We start from the raw sequence: 17,685 nt of genomic DNA on the forward strand, positions 1-17,685 counted from the left end.
TCCTGGGGAGCTGGAGCCAATCCCAGCTGTCATTGGGTGAGAGGTGGGTTAAACCCTTGATAGGTCACCCATCTATCTCATGGCCGAAACCCACTTTCTCTTTTATGTTTCATAACTGAAAGGTAAATGGTCAACACAGTGCATTGTTCCATTACAAATACCGACCTCTGAGATTTTTATAAAATATGTTTGTGGAGGTATTGGTGATGTGCGATAATCAAAACCAAAAGTACAATACAACACATGACACAATAAGACTGTACCTGAGGAGTGTAGGGGGAATTGATCTTTTATATAAATATAAATATATTTATATGACTCACATTACTGATGACATGCATGTCATTACTAATATGAAGTGGCAGTGTAGTGGAATGCGTAGGGACAAAAAATGGAAATGGAAATACAACTATACAATCAGAATAATGGATGAATAACACAAAATTAACTGAATTAAACCTCATGAGTACATTTCAAGTTCCAAGACACTAACTCATGTCTCAGGTTTGGATATTTGAACATTGCTGTTCTTTTGCTGACTTTAATGACCTATAAACTACACCACACTTTTTCTAATATTGGCAATTGCTCTGGAAAATGTTTGTGGAAGTGGTCACATTTTAGAACAATGAATGAAAGAAAGGTTTTATGAGACTAATGTGTTAATGTCTGTGTTAAAACCGACCTAAAAGATTTCTTTTTAAAAAATAATTTATATTTGTTACTGTTACTATTACCTTACTATAAGTTAAAGGTTCAAAGACATTGCAGAAAAAGAAAGCTATAAAGGTTTGCAACCCGATTTCTTAGAAAGCAGGTGGAGAAAAACCCTGCAAAATACCTGCAGCAAGACATGGTGACAAAAAGCACTGAGGTTTCATTGTGCACAGTATGGCGCAAACTAAACACTGAAGTTTTCTAGCAGAACTCCAACATATCTAATGCTACTGATCCAAAAGCACGTGAAAAGTCGCCTCCAATGTGCTCAAATCATATAAATAAACCATGGAAATTTTGGAATTCTATTCGGTGGAGCAATGAAACAAAACTGGAACATGTTTTGGGGCCCAAAACACAAACACCATGTCTTCCAATAAAAAAGAAAACTTGTTAAAACAGATTAATATTTAATCAGTGTCATTGTAATAAGTAAACTTAAACAAAGTCATCAGTGTTTCTGAAAAATTTCTTTAGCAACAATCACTGATAAATAGGCGAACTCAAAGTCAGTTGACATCTTTGCTGGGTTACTATTAATGCACCATAAATTTAGATTTGGTCTCTCACAACTCACCTTCACCTTCTGCTGTAAAATACAACAGAAGCATTTCTTGTTTTGTAAAAAATATAGCCATATAAATAAAAAATACAAAAAAAAATCCCTCTGAAAGCATAAAAAAATGGAATGAAATAGAATATTTCACATCTAGTCCAGTGTTTTTGTGCCATGGTAAAGTAGTGTTGTTTTCAGGGAAATTCTGCAAATAATTGAGCAGATACAATATTCAGTGCAACACACTGAAAAGGGAGAAAATCTCTTTCCCTTTAGGCATTTTGTGCACAAAAAATTCAGTCAGGAATGTCACTGAGTGTCGCTTAACTGTTTCAGTCCAGCAACAAAGATGATTTCTCCAGGTTGTGACTGGACAGTTTTTTGTGTCAATCATCGAGCAGGCTCTCTGACTCCGTCTGTAGAACGTCATCCAAACTGTCTGTATACCTGAAGCCCTGAAGATCAGCAGCCAGGAGCACCTCCAGAACAGTGGGCTACAGGATTGTACCAGAAAATGTGGAAAGAAAACAAAGAAAAACATGTGTTTGTAGTTGTTTTAGGATAAGAACTAAATTATAGCCCAAAACAAAACATTGTCATACCTGCAACCTGGAAAAGACGAGTTGCACTTTTCGTAATTTGAACTGCCTCAGCAGGTCCTTGAGCTCACTGATCACGGTATAATCTAAGATGCTGACGTGCTGGCAATCCAGCACCACTGACCTTGGAGGAGATACTGAGGGGGTGGGAGAGACATTAAGAGAGAGGTGGTGAAACAGGGCCAAGATAACCACACAATACTGTTTAACTTATGTATCCTCTACATAAACATCCTCCAGTACACCAATCCTCACCCTGCAGAGCCTGAGTGTGTATGAAGTTGCTCAGGTACTCTATGGCAGGAAAGCTGAGTCCACTGCTCAGCTCCAACACCAGCACACTGCGATCAGACACCTGCACAAAAGACGGGTCAGAAATGGTACATTTATGATATTTAACACACTGCAGCAGCGTTTGGACTGCTTGTTGTACCCAACTTTCCTCAAACATCTTCAATTTATTCTACTTCAGAAAGTGAACTCCTGTGGAAGGTGGAGTAGAGCATCGGGTTACAGTAGGCTGTTGTTAAAAAAAAAATTATCAGGGGAATAACTGACCATTTTGATTCGACTATTGATTTTCTTAACTTGATTGTGCTACATTAGAAATATCTCAATCAACTAAAGGTGAGATGGAATTAATATTGTATCAGGGTCATGGACAATCTCGCACTTCCACTATCTGTCACTATCAGAGTGCATCGATGCATGGTACAGTATATATACACTCACTGGGCTCTTGTTTAGGTTTGCCTGATACAATCTAATGCATTCCAATATAGCAGCTCTGCCATGATTCTACATTTACAAGGTTAGAATTTCTCAGTTTTATTGTTGAGACTGAAAGGAAGCTGCTAATTCTATGTGGTTATTGTTGAGGTCATAGTGGGTGGTGGAGTCGTACTGGAGTGGATTATATTAAGAGGTGGATCAAATGTTTTATTCACTCTGCTTAAAATGAATGACAGGCAAAAACATTAGAACCAACCTTTTAAAACTACAATGCATGGCAGAGGTGCTGTATTGGATTGCATTAGATTGTACAGGTGTAACTATTGTAATGAAGTGGCCAGTGAATGTATCATCTGCCCAACCCTTTCATCAGACAATACAATGGGCACATTGTTCAGGTTTTACCTGGATAATCACGCCATTGGGCTGCTGGAAGCTTGGCCAGTTGTGAAATTGTGGGTAGTGTTTTTAATCATGAGAACAAGAATCACCACTGTGATGTATCTGATTTGACTCCATGTTGAACATTGTTTGTCGCTGTGACTGGTTAAAGGCTCATTCAGAGGATTGGTTACCTACAAAGCACTAATATGCAATGAAAAAGCCTTTAACCCAACCAGAGGGACAAGGCTAAAAAAACAAACTGGTCTTTATATTTCACAGTTGAATCTTTTTAAAAGTGTAAAACACTCACTTAAACACAGTCCTGCACAGAATATGACGATACCTTTATCTGGGGTCTGGCCATATTGTAGAGCAGCAGGGCTCCAGATACAGCTACACCTCCTATGATGCCGTACTGTACCTGCCAGAAACTCATCAGGAGTGTCACAACAAAAGGGACCAGGTCCAGCTCTGTGGGACACACATAAGTATCATACTTCAACTAAATGAAGATAGTGAAGACTCAGTTATAAAAAACTAAGCAGACACCCACTGCGAATCCTCCACATCTTAACAACGATGTGGTAATCCACCATAGGAGCCACCGCACAGATGATAACAGCAGCCAGGGAAGCTTTGGGGATGTAGTAGAAGGCTGGCATGAGGAATGCCAATGAAAGTAACACAATCACACCTGAAAAGACACATAGGGAAAATGTAAAATGTAAAAAAAAAGTGAAATTTTTAATTTCTGAATTATATAGTACAAACAAACTCAGCAGAAAAACAGTTAATGCAAACAAAACAAAACTGGCAAACAATGATTAAAATTTAAAATAATATGTAGAGAATTTCTGTGTTTTGAATGGAGAGAAATGGTTGATGTGTACAAAAACATACAAGTTAGACAGGAGACAACTGTAGCTCAAGAGATAGAGCAATCATCCAACAAGCCCTGGCTCCTCCGGCCACATGTCGAAGTGCCCTTGAGCAAGACACTAGACTACACCTTAGTTGCTCCTAGTAAGTGTAGGTCAGCTCCCCCATCAGTGTGTGAGCATGTGTGTGATTCTGGGCCCAAATGGGTGAATGAGAAGCTTTGTAAAGTGCTTTGGGTACTAATAAGGTAGAAAAGCACTATGCCTGGCAAAAGTATTTAGAGCTTTTCAAGTTATTCAGGTTGTGAAACATTACAACCACAAACGTAAATGTATTTTATTGGGATTTTATGTGATAGACCAACACAAAATGGTACATAATTGTGAAGTGGGGGTTAAGGGGTATAAATACTTTTGCAAGCGCTTTAAGTGAAGACCAAGACACTACATTTTGTCATTGAAGACAATACTTCTATGCATTCGCAAAGATGGCACAGAAGAAAGAAATGAGAGAGGTGTGAGTCAGCTCAAAAGAGGGCACAAGAGGTAAAGTGAAAGCTGACTGACTGGTGACAATCCCTCCAGCTGGAGTGCAAACGCCTGTCTGGGAGTTCACCGCTGTCCTGGGTGCAAAGAAGAAAGATGATACTGTTAACAACAGGACATTTGAGTTCTGTCTTTCTTTCACTCTTTTACCAGCACACACAAACCTTCCAAAGCTGCCTGTGACAGGGTAGGCTGACACAAAGGACCCCATGATGTTGGTTACACCGATTGCCAGCAGTTCCTGGTTGGCATTAATCCTGTAGTCATTCTGACTGGCTGAGAAGAAATATTAAAATCAGACAACAGCCACTGAATATACTGGTTGTTGAGAAATTTCAGTATGGACCAAAGAGGGGAACTAACTGATAGACTGACATTGCTGTTAGCAGGACTTAAAACACTCACCAAAAGCTTTTGCAATAGCAATGCTCTCCAATAGACCCATGAAAGGAATTACAGCTAACCCGCCTCCAAAGCCCTGTACAAAAAAAAAAAAGACTGGTAAGACTGGTTAGTCTTGAGAACTGGAGAGATTCTGGGAAGTGAAAGTTGCAACCCAATCTTTTAGCTATAAACTTCCGTCTTCATCTTATTACTTGCCTTTTTCTTTGCTCCTTACCTCTAAAATCTCTCTAAATGAGACAATGGTGCCGTTAACTGTGGTGTCTGTGGTGGGTGGGGGCCTGAACGGTGGGAGCCCAGTGGAAGATTTTCCAGTGATTGTAAACACATGGTGACCAGAAATGTCCCATGAATATGCTACAAGGGATGCAGCCACAACTACCAAAGCGTTACGCACTGTGCAAGAGAGAAGAGAAAAGAATGGAGGAATAAGACAACAGAAAGTTTCAGAAAAGTACAACACAGGCCCATTGGACCGGGTGCTGTGGTATTATTTGAAAAAAAAAACAAACAAACAAAAAAAACGCTTTGACATGCTAGTAAACACACACAGACACAGACACAAACAGGTACTGACTGGTAGCAACAGCCCACAATAGTTTCCTGGTGACTCTGGAGAAGACAGGACTGTCGTCAGAGCCCAGATTTGTCTTCATAATCATCAAAATGATCAGCAGAGTGAGACAAAGCACACCAAGGACCACATCCCCTGTCCTGGCCTCTGCAATCTTGTAAAAGGTGTAAAAAACCTCCAAGTAGAACTTTTGGGGGATGCCCTTGAGTCCCAGAATATTCTAAAAACAGAAACATTAGGACTTTCATCAGCTAAAACCACTGACGTGGAAAAGAGCTGCAGATCTGGACAAATTATGAACACAGTGGGTGAATACAGAAACAGAACTAACTACAAACTGATAAAAAGGGCTCTTTTATATTCTTTCAGTTACTGTACAGAGGACTACACTAGATCGTTTATAGATTACAACTGTAAATCTAAACTATAACAAGGCCCCAGTTAAAGTGAACATGTAACTTTGCTAGACATCATATACAATGGCAACTTATGGCAATGACAGGACATCAGTAAGCTCATATACAGTAAGTCTTCAATTTTGTCCTGTATTAGAACAATTCTGTTCAAATAAAAGCTCAAAACCCAAAATCCAAGACAACTCATTTCTAATGATGGATGAGGCAATACGATCTGTAAATAAGCATTATAAGGTAATGAGTGCAGAAACTGGTGGTTTTGTAGGTTTGGGTTTATGAGTTTAATTCTCACCTTGACCTGGCCAAAGCCAATTGTTACAGCAGCAGCACAAGTGAAGCCTTTTATTACAGGGAAAGAAATAAAGTCCAAGAGAAAACCTGCAGAAGACCAGTAAGGGAATAAAACCAAAAATAAATACATAGTTAGACCATAGATCTGCAGATTTCATACAAAATGTTTGTGGTAAAAAAAAGTGAGTCATCAATGAGTTGGCAGGAAGTGGCTTTCCTGCAGTCACAAATCAACATCCTGTTACAGAGGGTTTTGAAGTAAACATCATGTTAAATTTTACAAACTGAAAGACTAAATGCAAAAACATCAGAGTATAATGTTTGAACAATCCATGCCTTTCTGAATAATTTCTCATTTTTATTTTGCATGCTTACAATTTCTGACTGTGATCACAAGATTTCCACATGACCCCAGCGGCGTTCCCCTTACCTAATCTTAGTAGTGCCATTGCAGCTTGGATGAGTCCACAGAGGAGGCTGAGCAGCACAGCTCGGTTTGGCTGCCCCCCCACCACAGAGAAACACAGGAGAGACATGATGGCTGTGGGACCCAGTGTCACATCCTTGGAGGTACCAAGGAGGGTGTAGATGAATCCCCCAATGAAGGCAGAATACAGTCCGTACTATTGAGATGCATATTTTTAGATAAACAGAACTGCAACTAAATTTCATTAGAATTAAAGACATCAAAACTGTAAGCCAGCTTGTTACCAACATTTCTCAACTTAACCATGAATAAAACCAGGGTACAATGACCTCAAAGCAGACTGAAGCTAACTAGGACAATCATTTTAAACATCATGATACAGGTTGTATTGATAGGCAACATCATAATTTAATTTTCTGCAGTCAATAAGAAATGTTAAGTATTCTCATGTTTTCCTGGAACAAAATAACTTTAACCTTTTTGTAGTTAAACAAATTACAGCTGTGGTATCTGGGAAAATCTGAATTTAAATTAAAAGTCGGATCCAAAAGCTGAAACCTAACTCACATAACAAGGTGGGATTTACCTGCACAGGAAGGCCGGCGACTTCAGCATAAGCCAGTGCCTGTGGCACAGTCGTCAGTCCGACGGTAAGGCCTGCAAGTAGGTCCATCTGAAGCCATTTCCAATTGTACCTAGGCAGCCAGGAGAGGATCGGCAGCCAGGCCTTCAGGGTGCTGTAGGAGCAGCAACCCTGAGTAGACACTTGTCCCAGCAGAGGCCGATCCATTGAAGTTAGGGAGAAGAACCTAAAGGGGAAAGCATTGGCCGAAAAGAGGATGAGAAAGCTGTGAGTGCATGTTTTCCATACTCAGATGAGTATGTGAGTAGGCTGATTACAGAACAAGTCTATTCTACTCTAGTGAACTCTAAAAGATGCCCAAATGAAATAAATTTCCCCCTCTACTTTAAATATTGTTGGTTTTTCAGGTTTTGCCTTGCCTCTTGTGAATCCTGTTTCCACATGCCTAGCATTCAGCAAAACACACATCTGCTTACAGTTTCTTATTTTAATATGGCCATCTGACAACCAATATGCCACATGCTATTCTGTGACACTGTACCTCAACAAGGTTTATAGGCTTTTAAGATCATCACATGACAGAAGATGGTTTGCATACAAGTCTTTAACCACAGATTATTTTATAACAGTCATAACTTTTTTCCTCACAGTCACCTGCAAGCTGTAAAACTGCCTGAGAAAGCAAGTCTTCTACAAACACACCTCTCTGTTATATGAGGTACAACTATATGTTAAATTGTTTACTATACTAAGACTGTTATAGTCTTTTAGACTCGACTTAAATATGTCAAACTGACAGATTACAAATATGAATTACTGACACAGAATAAAGTATGGTATATAATACATATAATAATAACACTTGAAATAAAACAAACACCAAAACAATATAAAACAACAACACAATTTATTAGAAGGTAAATCTAAGCACTATAATGGCATTTAATAAACCCACGTACTAGAGTAGAAAAGCAGAGAGTGTATAAAAATAGAAGAGAAAAACAACAAACAAACTGAACAGAAAATCTTACCCTGTGTGTCTTCTTGTTTAGCATGAGTCTTTGCTTTTTTTGCAGTGATTTCTCAGGTTTCTCATTTTCTGTCAAAGGATTGTTCCCTTTGCTAAAACCACTTGCCACTGCCGAGAGACGCATGACACAAGATCCGGTTTTTTTCTCGACACGTGATCACGGTCATGTGATGTCGGGTAGGTGGGGCTTACGTTGTTTGCGGAAGACATTAACATGAGTCGTTTAGCCTTGGTATTGTAAGTTTTTCGGTTTATGTCTCCAATGGTTCATGTATTGATTATGACAACCACAATTGTTTGATTGTATGCGTATACGTGTTTTATAATAGCAGAGATTTTGAGACTTTGAGGTCGAAGGGCATTATCATAATGCTTGAGGTAGTTTTTCTTATTTTGGCATCTTGTGGCATCGTGCAGCCAAAGACAAGAAATGTCCTACTAATAATAGGTGAGTCAACGTTTAAACTTTCAAATACTTTAAATTACTTTTAAAATTGATAAGTAGCACGACAGTAAACAGACGTCCAAACTAGTAAACCAGTAAAATAAAAGACAGTTTATTAGTTAACTACACTTATCTTGCTTATGCTAATATGTGCGCGCGGATTACTAATATGTTCCCAGGATCACACGTTTCTTCAACAACATGACCCCCTTCGGGCGCTCTGTTGTATGGTCATTTTGGCCTGGAGCTTTACTGGCCGGCGATCCTCTTGTTTTGTCCACCTGTACTGGGGGATACTTTAAAAAATGGCATCTCTCTGCCTAAGTCAGTACAGTTTAATGCACCAAAAATTACATTATTAAAACCTTTATAGGCCTTTTGTTCAAATCAAAGCCATTAAAATGCATGCTTTATCTGTAAATTAGTTATCATTTATTATATACTGTTGCTGCTGAGGAGTTTTTTGTGAGACTTTTTAGTTTTTTTAGTGAAATCAGGAAACACTTATTTGCTTTTGTCTTTTACATTTCATGGATGTATACCATGAGGTTAAAAGTATGTGGATGCGCCTATGTACAGGTCTGTACAAAGCACTGAGCCCATCTGACACTTCTGCATGAAGTGAAAGAGTAGAGACTATACAACCATAGAATTTTGGAATGAGAAGTTAACAATCACTTGTAGGGGTAATGTTTGGCTCTCAACATGCTTTTGGCCATTTAGAGTAAGAATGTACTGATAGGGTTGATTTGTGTGCATCGAGACCATACAAACATCATGATAAATTCATGTGTTATTCCTCCTGCAGCTGATGATGCAGGTTTTGAGACAGATGTTTACAACAATTCTGTCGTCCACACTCCCCACTTGCGCTCTCTGGCCCAGCGCAGCCTTGTTTTTAGAAATGCCTTCACCTCTGTCAGCAGCTGCTCGCCAAGTCGCTCCACAATTCTCACCGGCCTGCCACAGGTAACACTTACATTCACATACACAAATGGATTTCTTCATGAAGGTACAGTGTTGACATGTGTTTGTCCTATGTTTTCAGCACCAGAACGGCATGTACGGGCTTCATCAGGGGGTCCATAACTTCAACTCCTTTAATGGAGTACAAAGTTTACCGTTGATTCTCAGCAAAGTCAACATACACACAGGTAAATAACTACTTTGTGTTATTGTGATCAGTTAATTTTTAGCCTGCAGTCACACACACAACATTGCTTTCTATCATCATTTCACTTTCTCTTTTTCTTTTAATTCCCGCAGGTATAATTGGGAAGAAGCATGTTGGTCCTGGGTCTGTTTACCCTTTTGATTTTGCCTACACAGAAGAGAACAGCTCTGTCCTTCAAGTGGGGAGGAACATCACTCGTATCAAACTCCTGGTCCGCAAGTTTTTCCAGATCCATAAAGAAGAGGCCTTTGAGCGAAGGCGAAATAAACAAGATAATAAAGACAATAGAGACAATGTGAAAGATGAAGAGAGGCCATTTTTCCTTTATGTTGCCTTCCATGACACCCACAGATGTGGACATTCACAGCCTCAGTATGGAGCTTTCTGTGAGAAGTTTGGGAATGGAGAAATGGGGATGGGTAGAATTCAAGACTGGACACCAGAATATTACACACCAGAGCAAGTAAAGGTATATATAAACATGCATATGTACGTATACATAGTGAAAGCACAAAAAAATGACAATATCCACAATATTTGATAAAAGATTGACGGGTTTTATGATGTAAAAACGTCACTCTTTGACCATTGTTGTTACTTGTAATGGTGAAAGAACATTTAAATGTGCAAAATTATTACGCTACTTTTAGGATTAACTTTTATTCCCTTACATTCATTGAAACTGCATGTACAGTAGCAGTCCTAAACCTAATATAATAACAATACACATTTAGCTAGTGCAAATGTTCTTTCATCATCAGAAGTAACAAAAATGGAGTGTATACTTAAGAAGTGCATTAAGAAGACGCATAGATTAATGGGTTTGATGCTGTAATAATAACACACTAATTCTGCATAATTCAGGTTCCTTCTTTCGTGCCGGACACACCTGCAGCACGAGCGGACTTGGCTGCACAGTACACCACGGTTAGCAGGCTGGATCAGGGTATGTAACAACATAAACACAAAAAAGAGAGCCCTTGTAAAACAAGAAATTACAATGTCGTAAACTTTCTCTGCAGGCATTGGATTAGTTCTTAAGGAGCTGAGGGATGCTGGCTATGAGAACAACACATTGGTCATCTACAGCTCAGATAATGGCATACCTTTCCCCAATGGCAGAACCAACCTGTATCACTCAGGGATCGCAGAGCCCATGCTGGTGTCTTCTCCAGACCATCGAGAGCGATGGGGGGACACCAGCCAGGCCTATGTCAGCCTACTGGGTAAGAAAGGCATTAAAGAAATGCTAAAATTCCTGATTTTTACTAAAAGAATAGATTATAGAGGCTACCACCAACTTGCACCAATGAATTTCCATAGCAAGTGGCAGTTTAGTGCTCTGGTTCCCAACATGTTTTGGCTTGTGAACCAGTAGAATTGGGAAATATCTATATCTAACTTTCTATGATTTATCACAGGTTATTTCCTTCCAAAGAACTACTGTTTTTTTTTCTTTTTTGTTTTTTTTTTAAGTCAGGGAGTAAGATAACTTTGCATGATTTAAATATTTTCTTTAATCATGTAGTGGCTGCTCAGATTTACCATAGTGCACTTGTGAACTTCCAATGCCCAGACTGGGATCATCTTGCTCACACATACTATACAAACCAACAGGGAGGTCAATATGTTTAGCTGATGTTCCTAATCTGCCACAAGAGGGAGTCATAACAATGATGCATTATCAATAGGTTTTAAAAAAAGACACTGAAAATTATCTCCTGAGTGGGTTATGATAAATAAAATGTCTTAGATGTAAATACAACACACTGAATAGAGCATAACTATGGAAACTATGGTAAGTATTTATTTGTATGAGACACTGACCTGAATATTTGTTGTTCTGTGAAAGTGATCAGACTGTCCAAAATGTTAACTTTTCATTAGCTATGAAAAGCTGGTTAAATCATGATGTAATAGTAATATAACATAAGTTTTGAATGCTTAATAAATCTTAGAATTAGAACAACTCTTTCAAGTTATAAAGAAAGATTTAACACTTGGAGATCTGAGGTTTATAATAATATCAGTAGTGTGTATACAGTGTGTAAAGGCAAAGACCAATAATGAGAACATGTACATTATTTAGCAATTCATATAATAGTGTGTGTGTGTAATGCCATTAAATACCGACATGAGATGAGAAATTAGTTTTACTGTATATTTACACGGTTTATCTCCTTTTGTCTTACACCTTCTCTTCTTGTCCTGTTCTTTTGATGGCAGACATCACTCCCACTGTTCTGGATTGGTTCTCCATTCCCTACCCGTCCTACAGCCTCTCCGGCGACCCCGCCACACCCGTTCAGCTGAACGGCCGCTCATTACTACCAGCTCTGGTCACTGAGCCCAGCAGCTGGCACACAGTCTATGCCAGCCAGTCCCTCCACGAGGTCTGTGAGCATCGCTGCATTCAAACAGGATGTCAACACAACTGATATTGGAAAGAGAAATTCAAAGAGGTATTAAGCACATGGCTTTGACTGCTGCACTGTTATTTATGATTTCAGGTAACCATGTACTACCCAATGCGCTCTGTCCACCAGGGGGCGTTCCACCTCCTCCACAACCTACATTACCGAATGCCCTTTCCCATTGATCAGGACCTGTACGTTTCACCCACTTTCCAGGACCTGCTGAACCGCACCAGACTGAGTCAGCCTACACACTGGTTCAAAAGCCTGGACAAGTATTACTACAGAGAGCGCTGGGAGCTGTACAACACCAGGTCTGTCTTATACAGATGATTAGATAATAACACAAGTTCTATAAAAGAGAGTAAAATGTTCTCTTCAGTTACATATGTTGCTTTATTATTTTAATCCTAAGCCACATGATAAAGCTAGAAAGAATTTTATGTTTGCTTTAAATGTTTATTCAAATTGCTAACTAATCACTTATTTGACTGGCAGAAATTTTTGATCAGTTATTTGCTGCAGCTTCTCAAATTTGAGAATTTGCTGGTGTTCTTTGTTGTATATTGTTGTAAATCTAACAAAGATTTATGCTTTTGGCTTTCAATGACACGGGAAGTGGCGCATTTTTAACTTACTGATATAGACTTAATTTATGATGCAGATTTTGAATGCATGCAGCTCCTAATGTTATGGTCACCTGCAGTGAAAGAGCACATGTGCAGAGCTGAGTGCTCCTCAAAGTGAGTCAGATCTTTGTGAATAGCATTCAGGCAACTAAGCAGCATGGACTAAAAAAATTTACAAAAGAAGATAATAAGGGATTGCATTTAGTAGTAGATATTGTGGTGAAATCATGATTTAGATTTAATCACAGTCACATTCTGGATAACACTTTACTCTAAACTTCTTTATTTAGCAGTGTGTTTTAGATGTTTGCCAATGTACACTATGTGTGGGGACACTTTTTACCCTTCACCACATTTTTACTCTATTCTTGTGCCAGTCCCAAGTCTGGATAAATGCAGAGGGTTGTGTCAGGAATGGCATCCCACATAAAACACGTGCCAAAAGAAACATGCGAATCATGACTTCCATGAGTTTACAACCATCGGTGCTATTGAGCTACAAGGTGACAGTGGAAACTGGGCTGCTGTTGGTCAAAGAAGGAGAGGAGAAAGACATGTCCGTGAGGAAAAAGAAAAGACTTCAGCAGGGACCTCAGGCTTCAAGTTGTTTTACCATGGGTTGAATGGGAATAGAAATGGAGTAGAAGTTATCCTGAAAGACGAGCTTGAGAGAAATGTTCTAGAGGTGAAAAGAGTATCAGACAGGTTAATGAGTCCGAAGCTGGAAATTGAAGGCATGATGTTCAGTGATGTTCGTAGTTATGCCACACAGGTAGGATGCGAGTTAGAAGAGAAGGAGAAATTCTGGAGTGCGTTAGATGAAGTGATGAAGAGTATCCACAGAGGTGAGAGAGTGGTGATTGGTGCAGGTTTCAATGGACATGTTAAAATCTTAAATGGCCATTTATATATCGCTTTTATACAAAGGTTTTTACAATATTGATTCCCATTCAGGTAGAAGCACTCAGGTGGACTACATCTTATGCCGACATTGTAATCTGAAAGAGATCAGTGACAGCAAAGTATTGGTAGAGCAGAGTTTACGCAGACAGCACAGGATGGTGGTGTGTAAAATGACTCTGGTGGTGAGGAAGATGAAGAGGACAAATGCAGAGCAGAGGACAAAGTGGTTAAAGTTGGAAAAAGGCAGAATGTTGCGTAGTTTTCAAAGAGGAGATGAGACAGACTCTGGGGGGTCTGGGGGGGCTTCCAGATGACTAGACAACTACAGCTAATGTATTCAGGGAGACGTTTGGAGGGTACTCTGTGTGTCATCGGGAAAGAGGAAAGTGGACAAGGAGACTTGGTGGTAGAACGAGGAATTTCAAGAGTGTATCCAGAGAAAGAGGTTAGCTAAGAAGAAATGGGACACTTGAGGACTGAAGACAGTAGACAGGAGCACAGGGAGATGCAGCGTAAGGTGAAGGTAGAGGTGGTAAAGGCCAAACAAAGAGCATATGAGGACTTGTATGCTAGGTTGGACACTAAGGAGGGGGAGGTGGACTTGTACAGGTTGGCCAGACAAAGAGATGGGAAGGATGTGCATCAGGTTAGAGTGATTAAAGATAAGGATGGAAATGTATTGACAGGTGCCAGGAGTGTGATGGAAAGATGGAAGGAATTACAGAGGAATAAAGCTGATGAGCCAAACAATGAAGTTGTGGGAAAGAGTAGTGGAAGCTACGCTAAGGGCAGAGGTGAGCAGAAATATGGTTTCATGCCTAGAAAGAGAACAACAGATGCAGTATTTGCTTTGAGAAAGCGTATGACAGGGTGCCGAGAGAGGAGCTGTGGTATTGTATGAGGAAGTCTGGAGGGACAGAGAAGTATGTTAGAGTGGTGCAGGACATGTATGAGAGCTGTCAGACCGTGGTGAGGTGTTCTGTAGGTGTAACAGAGGAGTTCAAGGTGGAGGTGGGTCTGCATCAAGGATCGGCTCTTAACCCCCTTCTTGTTTCCTCTGCTAATGGAGGCACATGATTCGCTCTGTCGACCCCTGAAAGGGAACAGCCCAAAGGAAACGAAGGCTGTTTGAGATGTGTAAATTAGATCAAATGCTTCCCACAGGATGGACCCACTGGAAACAAGGAACCTGGCGTCAGACCCGTCCTACAGCACTGTGCTGGAAAGCTTGAGGCAAACTCTGCAGAAATGGCAGTGGGAGACGGGGGACCCCTGGGTGTGTGGACCAGACTATGTCCTGGAGGACAAACTAGAGCCACACTGCAGACCACTCTACAATGGACTCTAATGTACTTTTACTCCTGGTGATTGATATGATGTCAATAACTGAACAAAAATGAACACTTTTCTTAAAAAATAACTGTTAATTTTCACATATATTTTCTTAGTCGCTTTAATACAAAAAAAAAAAACAAATATAAAAATTCAAAATGTTGTTCTCAGCATAGTATTGTTTGTTTTTATTTTTCTGGATGATTTCATCTTTACAAAACAATCATCAGTTTCTACACATCGAGGTTCATTATCCAGAGCTCCTATTAAGCCTGTTTCTAGAAAGGCAGCATAATTACACACAATTATTCAGTTTAATTAATATAGATGCATCCTTCTACTGATTTGCTGACTGCACAGATGGTGGAGCTCATGGTGCATGACCGGTGAGGTTGGCAAATCAGCAGAAGGGTTTGTATTGATGAAGGGCAGATTTCCTACAACAAGTGAGACTGATTCACTGTCCCTCCACATTTAAGATGTTGAAATGTAACCAAATCAGTCAGCTATTCTCTCTGATGTATTGATTTGTCCATTTTTACATGTGTAAGTGCTGAGATCATACACACTGATTCTGCTTTGTTTTGCCGCATCATAAGGTCGTTATGTGTTTTGTTCTCATTGGATCAGTTGACCAGGAACCAGGAAATATTCTTGTAAAGGGATGTGATGAGAAGATATTTTAATGTACTAACTACCATCTGATAATAAGGAGGCTCTTTGTGTATTTTTACTAGTTTAAATAGACTATTAATATGCCAGCGTCTGCCCTGGTTTTCTGTTCGTAATCCATTTCACTACCTCTACAAGCGTCAGAGGACTGACGTCTCTATACATCTCCAACCCCCTCATAATCTACCACACACACACACACACACACACACACACACACACACCACCCCTCCCATGCATCCGCTAAACTATCAGAACCGGATCAATTGGGTTTGGTCTTTTTTTCCTTCTTCCACATAAACAATGATCATCCGCCCACCTCAATTTTGATTTGACGAACGTCCTAGGTCACGATAACGTCGCCCTGTCCGTCTATATAAGCAGCAGAAAGTTTTCCAAACACCCAGCTAACATAAAGTCGGCCGCAGATAAAGAATACACGAGAAAAGCACCGTTCTCCTCTGCGTAAAAGTGCCGAGCCGGTCCGTGACATGGACAGGTCAGTCAGATTTGCCGTTGTGTGCGTCGGAGTGTCTCTGCTCATTTCTTGCCATCCAGTCGAAGCCTGGTACAAACAGTCGACCGGGCCAAGTTACTACTCGGTGGGTCGAGCTTCCGGTTTGCTGTCCGGTATCAGGAGGTCGCCGTACGTCCGGAGGTCCGAGTCCGAAGAGACGCAGATTGACAGCGGAGAGACAGCAGGTAACAACGTGATCCCAGAGACGAACAGGCAGATCTCGCTTCTCAAAAGCATGGTAAGTACCAGACCCTACAGACTCCATTCCTTTTTAATAATGTTCTCCTCTCACCACCATGATCTGAAGTCGGGACATTGGAAATGTACTTTGTTCAGCTTTTTACGAGCAGGAGCTACATAAAAGCTAAAAGTTAGAAAAAGCCTATTTAAAGAAAATCAAAAACTAAACATAGAGCATTATTCTAATGTACATTTGAAACGGGCTCCTTGCATGAAGACATTGACACAAAAAGCTGAGATCTAAATTCCCAAAACGTTAAACAACTCGTGCGCGTAAAGGCGCAAACCAGTGAGCGAAGGAGGTCAGAGCGCGGTGAGAAGTGACATTGACAGGTTAACTTCATAGAACCAATTCACCACTCAAGGTAAACACCCGAATAAAATTTAAGATTTATACAAATAAAGCTGTTAACCGATTCTACATGTTATTTATATTGCGGCCATAGTGACTTTTTTTTTTTTTTAAATAAATTCTCTTCTCTCCTGCAGGCCATCTGCGTGAAGGACATCTCTCCAAATCTCAAGAGCTGCGAACTGATGCGGGACGGGACAGGCACCTTCCAGTGTAAGGCGGACGTCTTCCTCACCCTGGACTCCCTGGACTGCCTGTCCGTGTGACTCCCGTTCGGACCAGCTGAGACAGTCCCGAACCCCCACCGAGCCCCTGGAGCGCTTCTCTGAAAAACGAAAAATTAAAGAAAGGAATGAGTGATGGATGACTGGGTTGAAGGTGTTGGCGCAGAGGAAAACCTGATCATTGTCAATGATGGACCGCTGCAGACTCTGAATGTTTACTTATTTAGAAACACAAACCATGTTCATTTTTGTTTTGTTTGTGTAGACAGGATCATAAAAAATATATCAGTACGAGAGATGTTTGTTGAATTGTTTTTCATGATGTCCAGTCTTTGCTGTTTATCATCTGACATGTATTCAACATTGCCAATATGTATTAAATGTCCAGAAAGTCCACTGCAGAGCAGATTTCCTGGAATGCACTTTTATTTATCTATTAAAATGAACAAACACCGGTAAATTCTGTGGCCCAAATTTGTCTTCAAATGTTTAACTAGTGAAGAATAAAGTAAGGAAAAAATACTAATGTGCACTAATTGGTCTTTTAGTTTTGTACCATTATACATTAATATATTAAAGTTTTCTTCAAAGAATTATGAGCTATGATGTCAAAATAAGGTTGGTAGCTTCTCATATTTATTTTGTTTT

The 17,685-nt window shown here is 40.0% G+C and overlaps 3 protein-coding genes across 5 annotated transcripts; 2 read left to right on the forward strand and 1 right to left on the reverse strand.

The window, feature by feature from the left end:
• Positions 1–277: 277 nt before the first annotated feature.
• On the reverse strand, positions 278–8,274 carry slc26a11 (solute carrier family 26 member 11). The gene is made up of 14 exons (XM_067497987.1): positions 8,137–8,274; positions 7,109–7,331; positions 6,526–6,718; positions 6,097–6,182; positions 5,392–5,608; positions 5,032–5,210; positions 4,818–4,890; positions 4,577–4,688; positions 4,434–4,489; positions 3,542–3,682; positions 3,332–3,459; positions 2,128–2,227; positions 1,876–2,009; positions 278–1,767 (listed from the first exon to the last, which is right to left on the reverse strand). Exons 2-14 carry the CDS (start codon positions 7,310–7,312, stop codon positions 1,660–1,662), a joined length of 1,731 nt encoding a protein of 576 aa, XP_067354088.1. The 5' UTR covers positions 7,313–7,331; positions 8,137–8,274; the 3' UTR covers positions 278–1,659.
• A 48-nt stretch (positions 8,275–8,322) lies between these two features.
• On the forward strand, positions 8,323–15,791 carry sgsh (N-sulfoglucosamine sulfohydrolase (sulfamidase)). 3 transcript variants are annotated; one of them, XM_067497988.1, is made up of 9 exons: positions 8,323–8,583; positions 9,389–9,549; positions 9,629–9,734; positions 9,847–10,223; positions 10,619–10,700; positions 10,777–10,980; positions 11,981–12,147; positions 12,265–12,482; positions 14,865–15,791. In XM_067497988.1, exons 1-9 carry the CDS (start codon positions 8,505–8,507, stop codon positions 15,046–15,048), a joined length of 1,578 nt encoding a protein of 525 aa, XP_067354089.1. In that variant the 5' UTR covers positions 8,323–8,504; the 3' UTR covers positions 15,049–15,791. The 3 variants fall into 3 exon arrangements, with proteins under 3 accessions (XP_067354089.1, XP_067354091.1, XP_067354090.1); XM_067497990.1 differs by lacking the exon at positions 14,865–15,791 and having other exon boundaries at positions 11,981–12,216; positions 12,385–12,482; XM_067497989.1 differs by lacking the exon at positions 14,865–15,791 and having other exon boundaries at positions 11,981–12,216; positions 12,301–12,437.
• Positions 15,792–16,034: 243 nt separating this feature from the next.
• npb (neuropeptide B) lies at positions 16,035–17,497 on the forward strand. Its single transcript, XM_067497994.1, has 2 exons — positions 16,035–16,459; positions 16,951–17,497. Exons 1-2 carry the CDS (start codon positions 16,196–16,198, stop codon positions 17,077–17,079), a joined length of 393 nt encoding a protein of 130 aa, XP_067354095.1. The 5' UTR covers positions 16,035–16,195; the 3' UTR covers positions 17,080–17,497.
• The last annotated feature ends 188 nt before the right edge of the window (positions 17,498–17,685 follow it).

This window comes from Channa argus, chromosome 3 (assembly GCF_033026475.1).
Source record: "Channa argus isolate prfri chromosome 3, Channa argus male v1.0, whole genome shotgun sequence".
NCBI lineage: Eukaryota > Metazoa > Chordata > Actinopteri > Anabantiformes > Channidae > Channa > Channa argus.

Excerpts from the sequence above, each read along its gene's own strand:
- npb (XM_067497994.1), top strand. The coding sequence starts at position 16,196 with ATGGACAGGTCAGTCAGATTTGCCGTTGTGTGCGTCGGAGTGTCTCTG. Across the intron at positions 16,460-16,950 it reads TCTCGCTTCTCAAAAGCATG|GCCATCTGCGTGAAGGACAT; the intron begins GTAAGTACCAGA and ends TCTCTCCTGCAG.
- slc26a11 (XM_067497987.1), bottom strand. The coding sequence starts at position 7,312 with ATGGATCGGCCTCTGCTGGGACAAGTGTCTACTCAGGGTTGCTGCTCC. Across the intron at positions 4,490-4,576 it reads GTCACAGGCAGCTTTGGAAG|GACAGCGGTGAACTCCCAGA; the intron begins GTTTGTGTGTGC and ends CTTTGCACCCAG. Across the intron at positions 3,460-3,541 it reads TAAGATGTGGAGGATTCGCA|AGCTGGACCTGGTCCCTTTT; the intron begins GTGGGTGTCTGC and ends TGTGTCCCACAG.
- sgsh (XM_067497988.1), top strand. The coding sequence starts at position 8,505 with ATGCTTGAGGTAGTTTTTCTTATTTTGGCATCTTGTGGCATCGTGCAG. Across the intron at positions 10,981-11,980 it reads GGCCTATGTCAGCCTACTGG|ACATCACTCCCACTGTTCTG; the intron begins GTAAGAAAGGCA and ends TTTTGATGGCAG. Across the intron at positions 12,483-14,864 it reads TGGGAGCTGTACAACACCAG|GATGGACCCACTGGAAACAA; the intron begins GTCTGTCTTATA and ends TGCTTCCCACAG.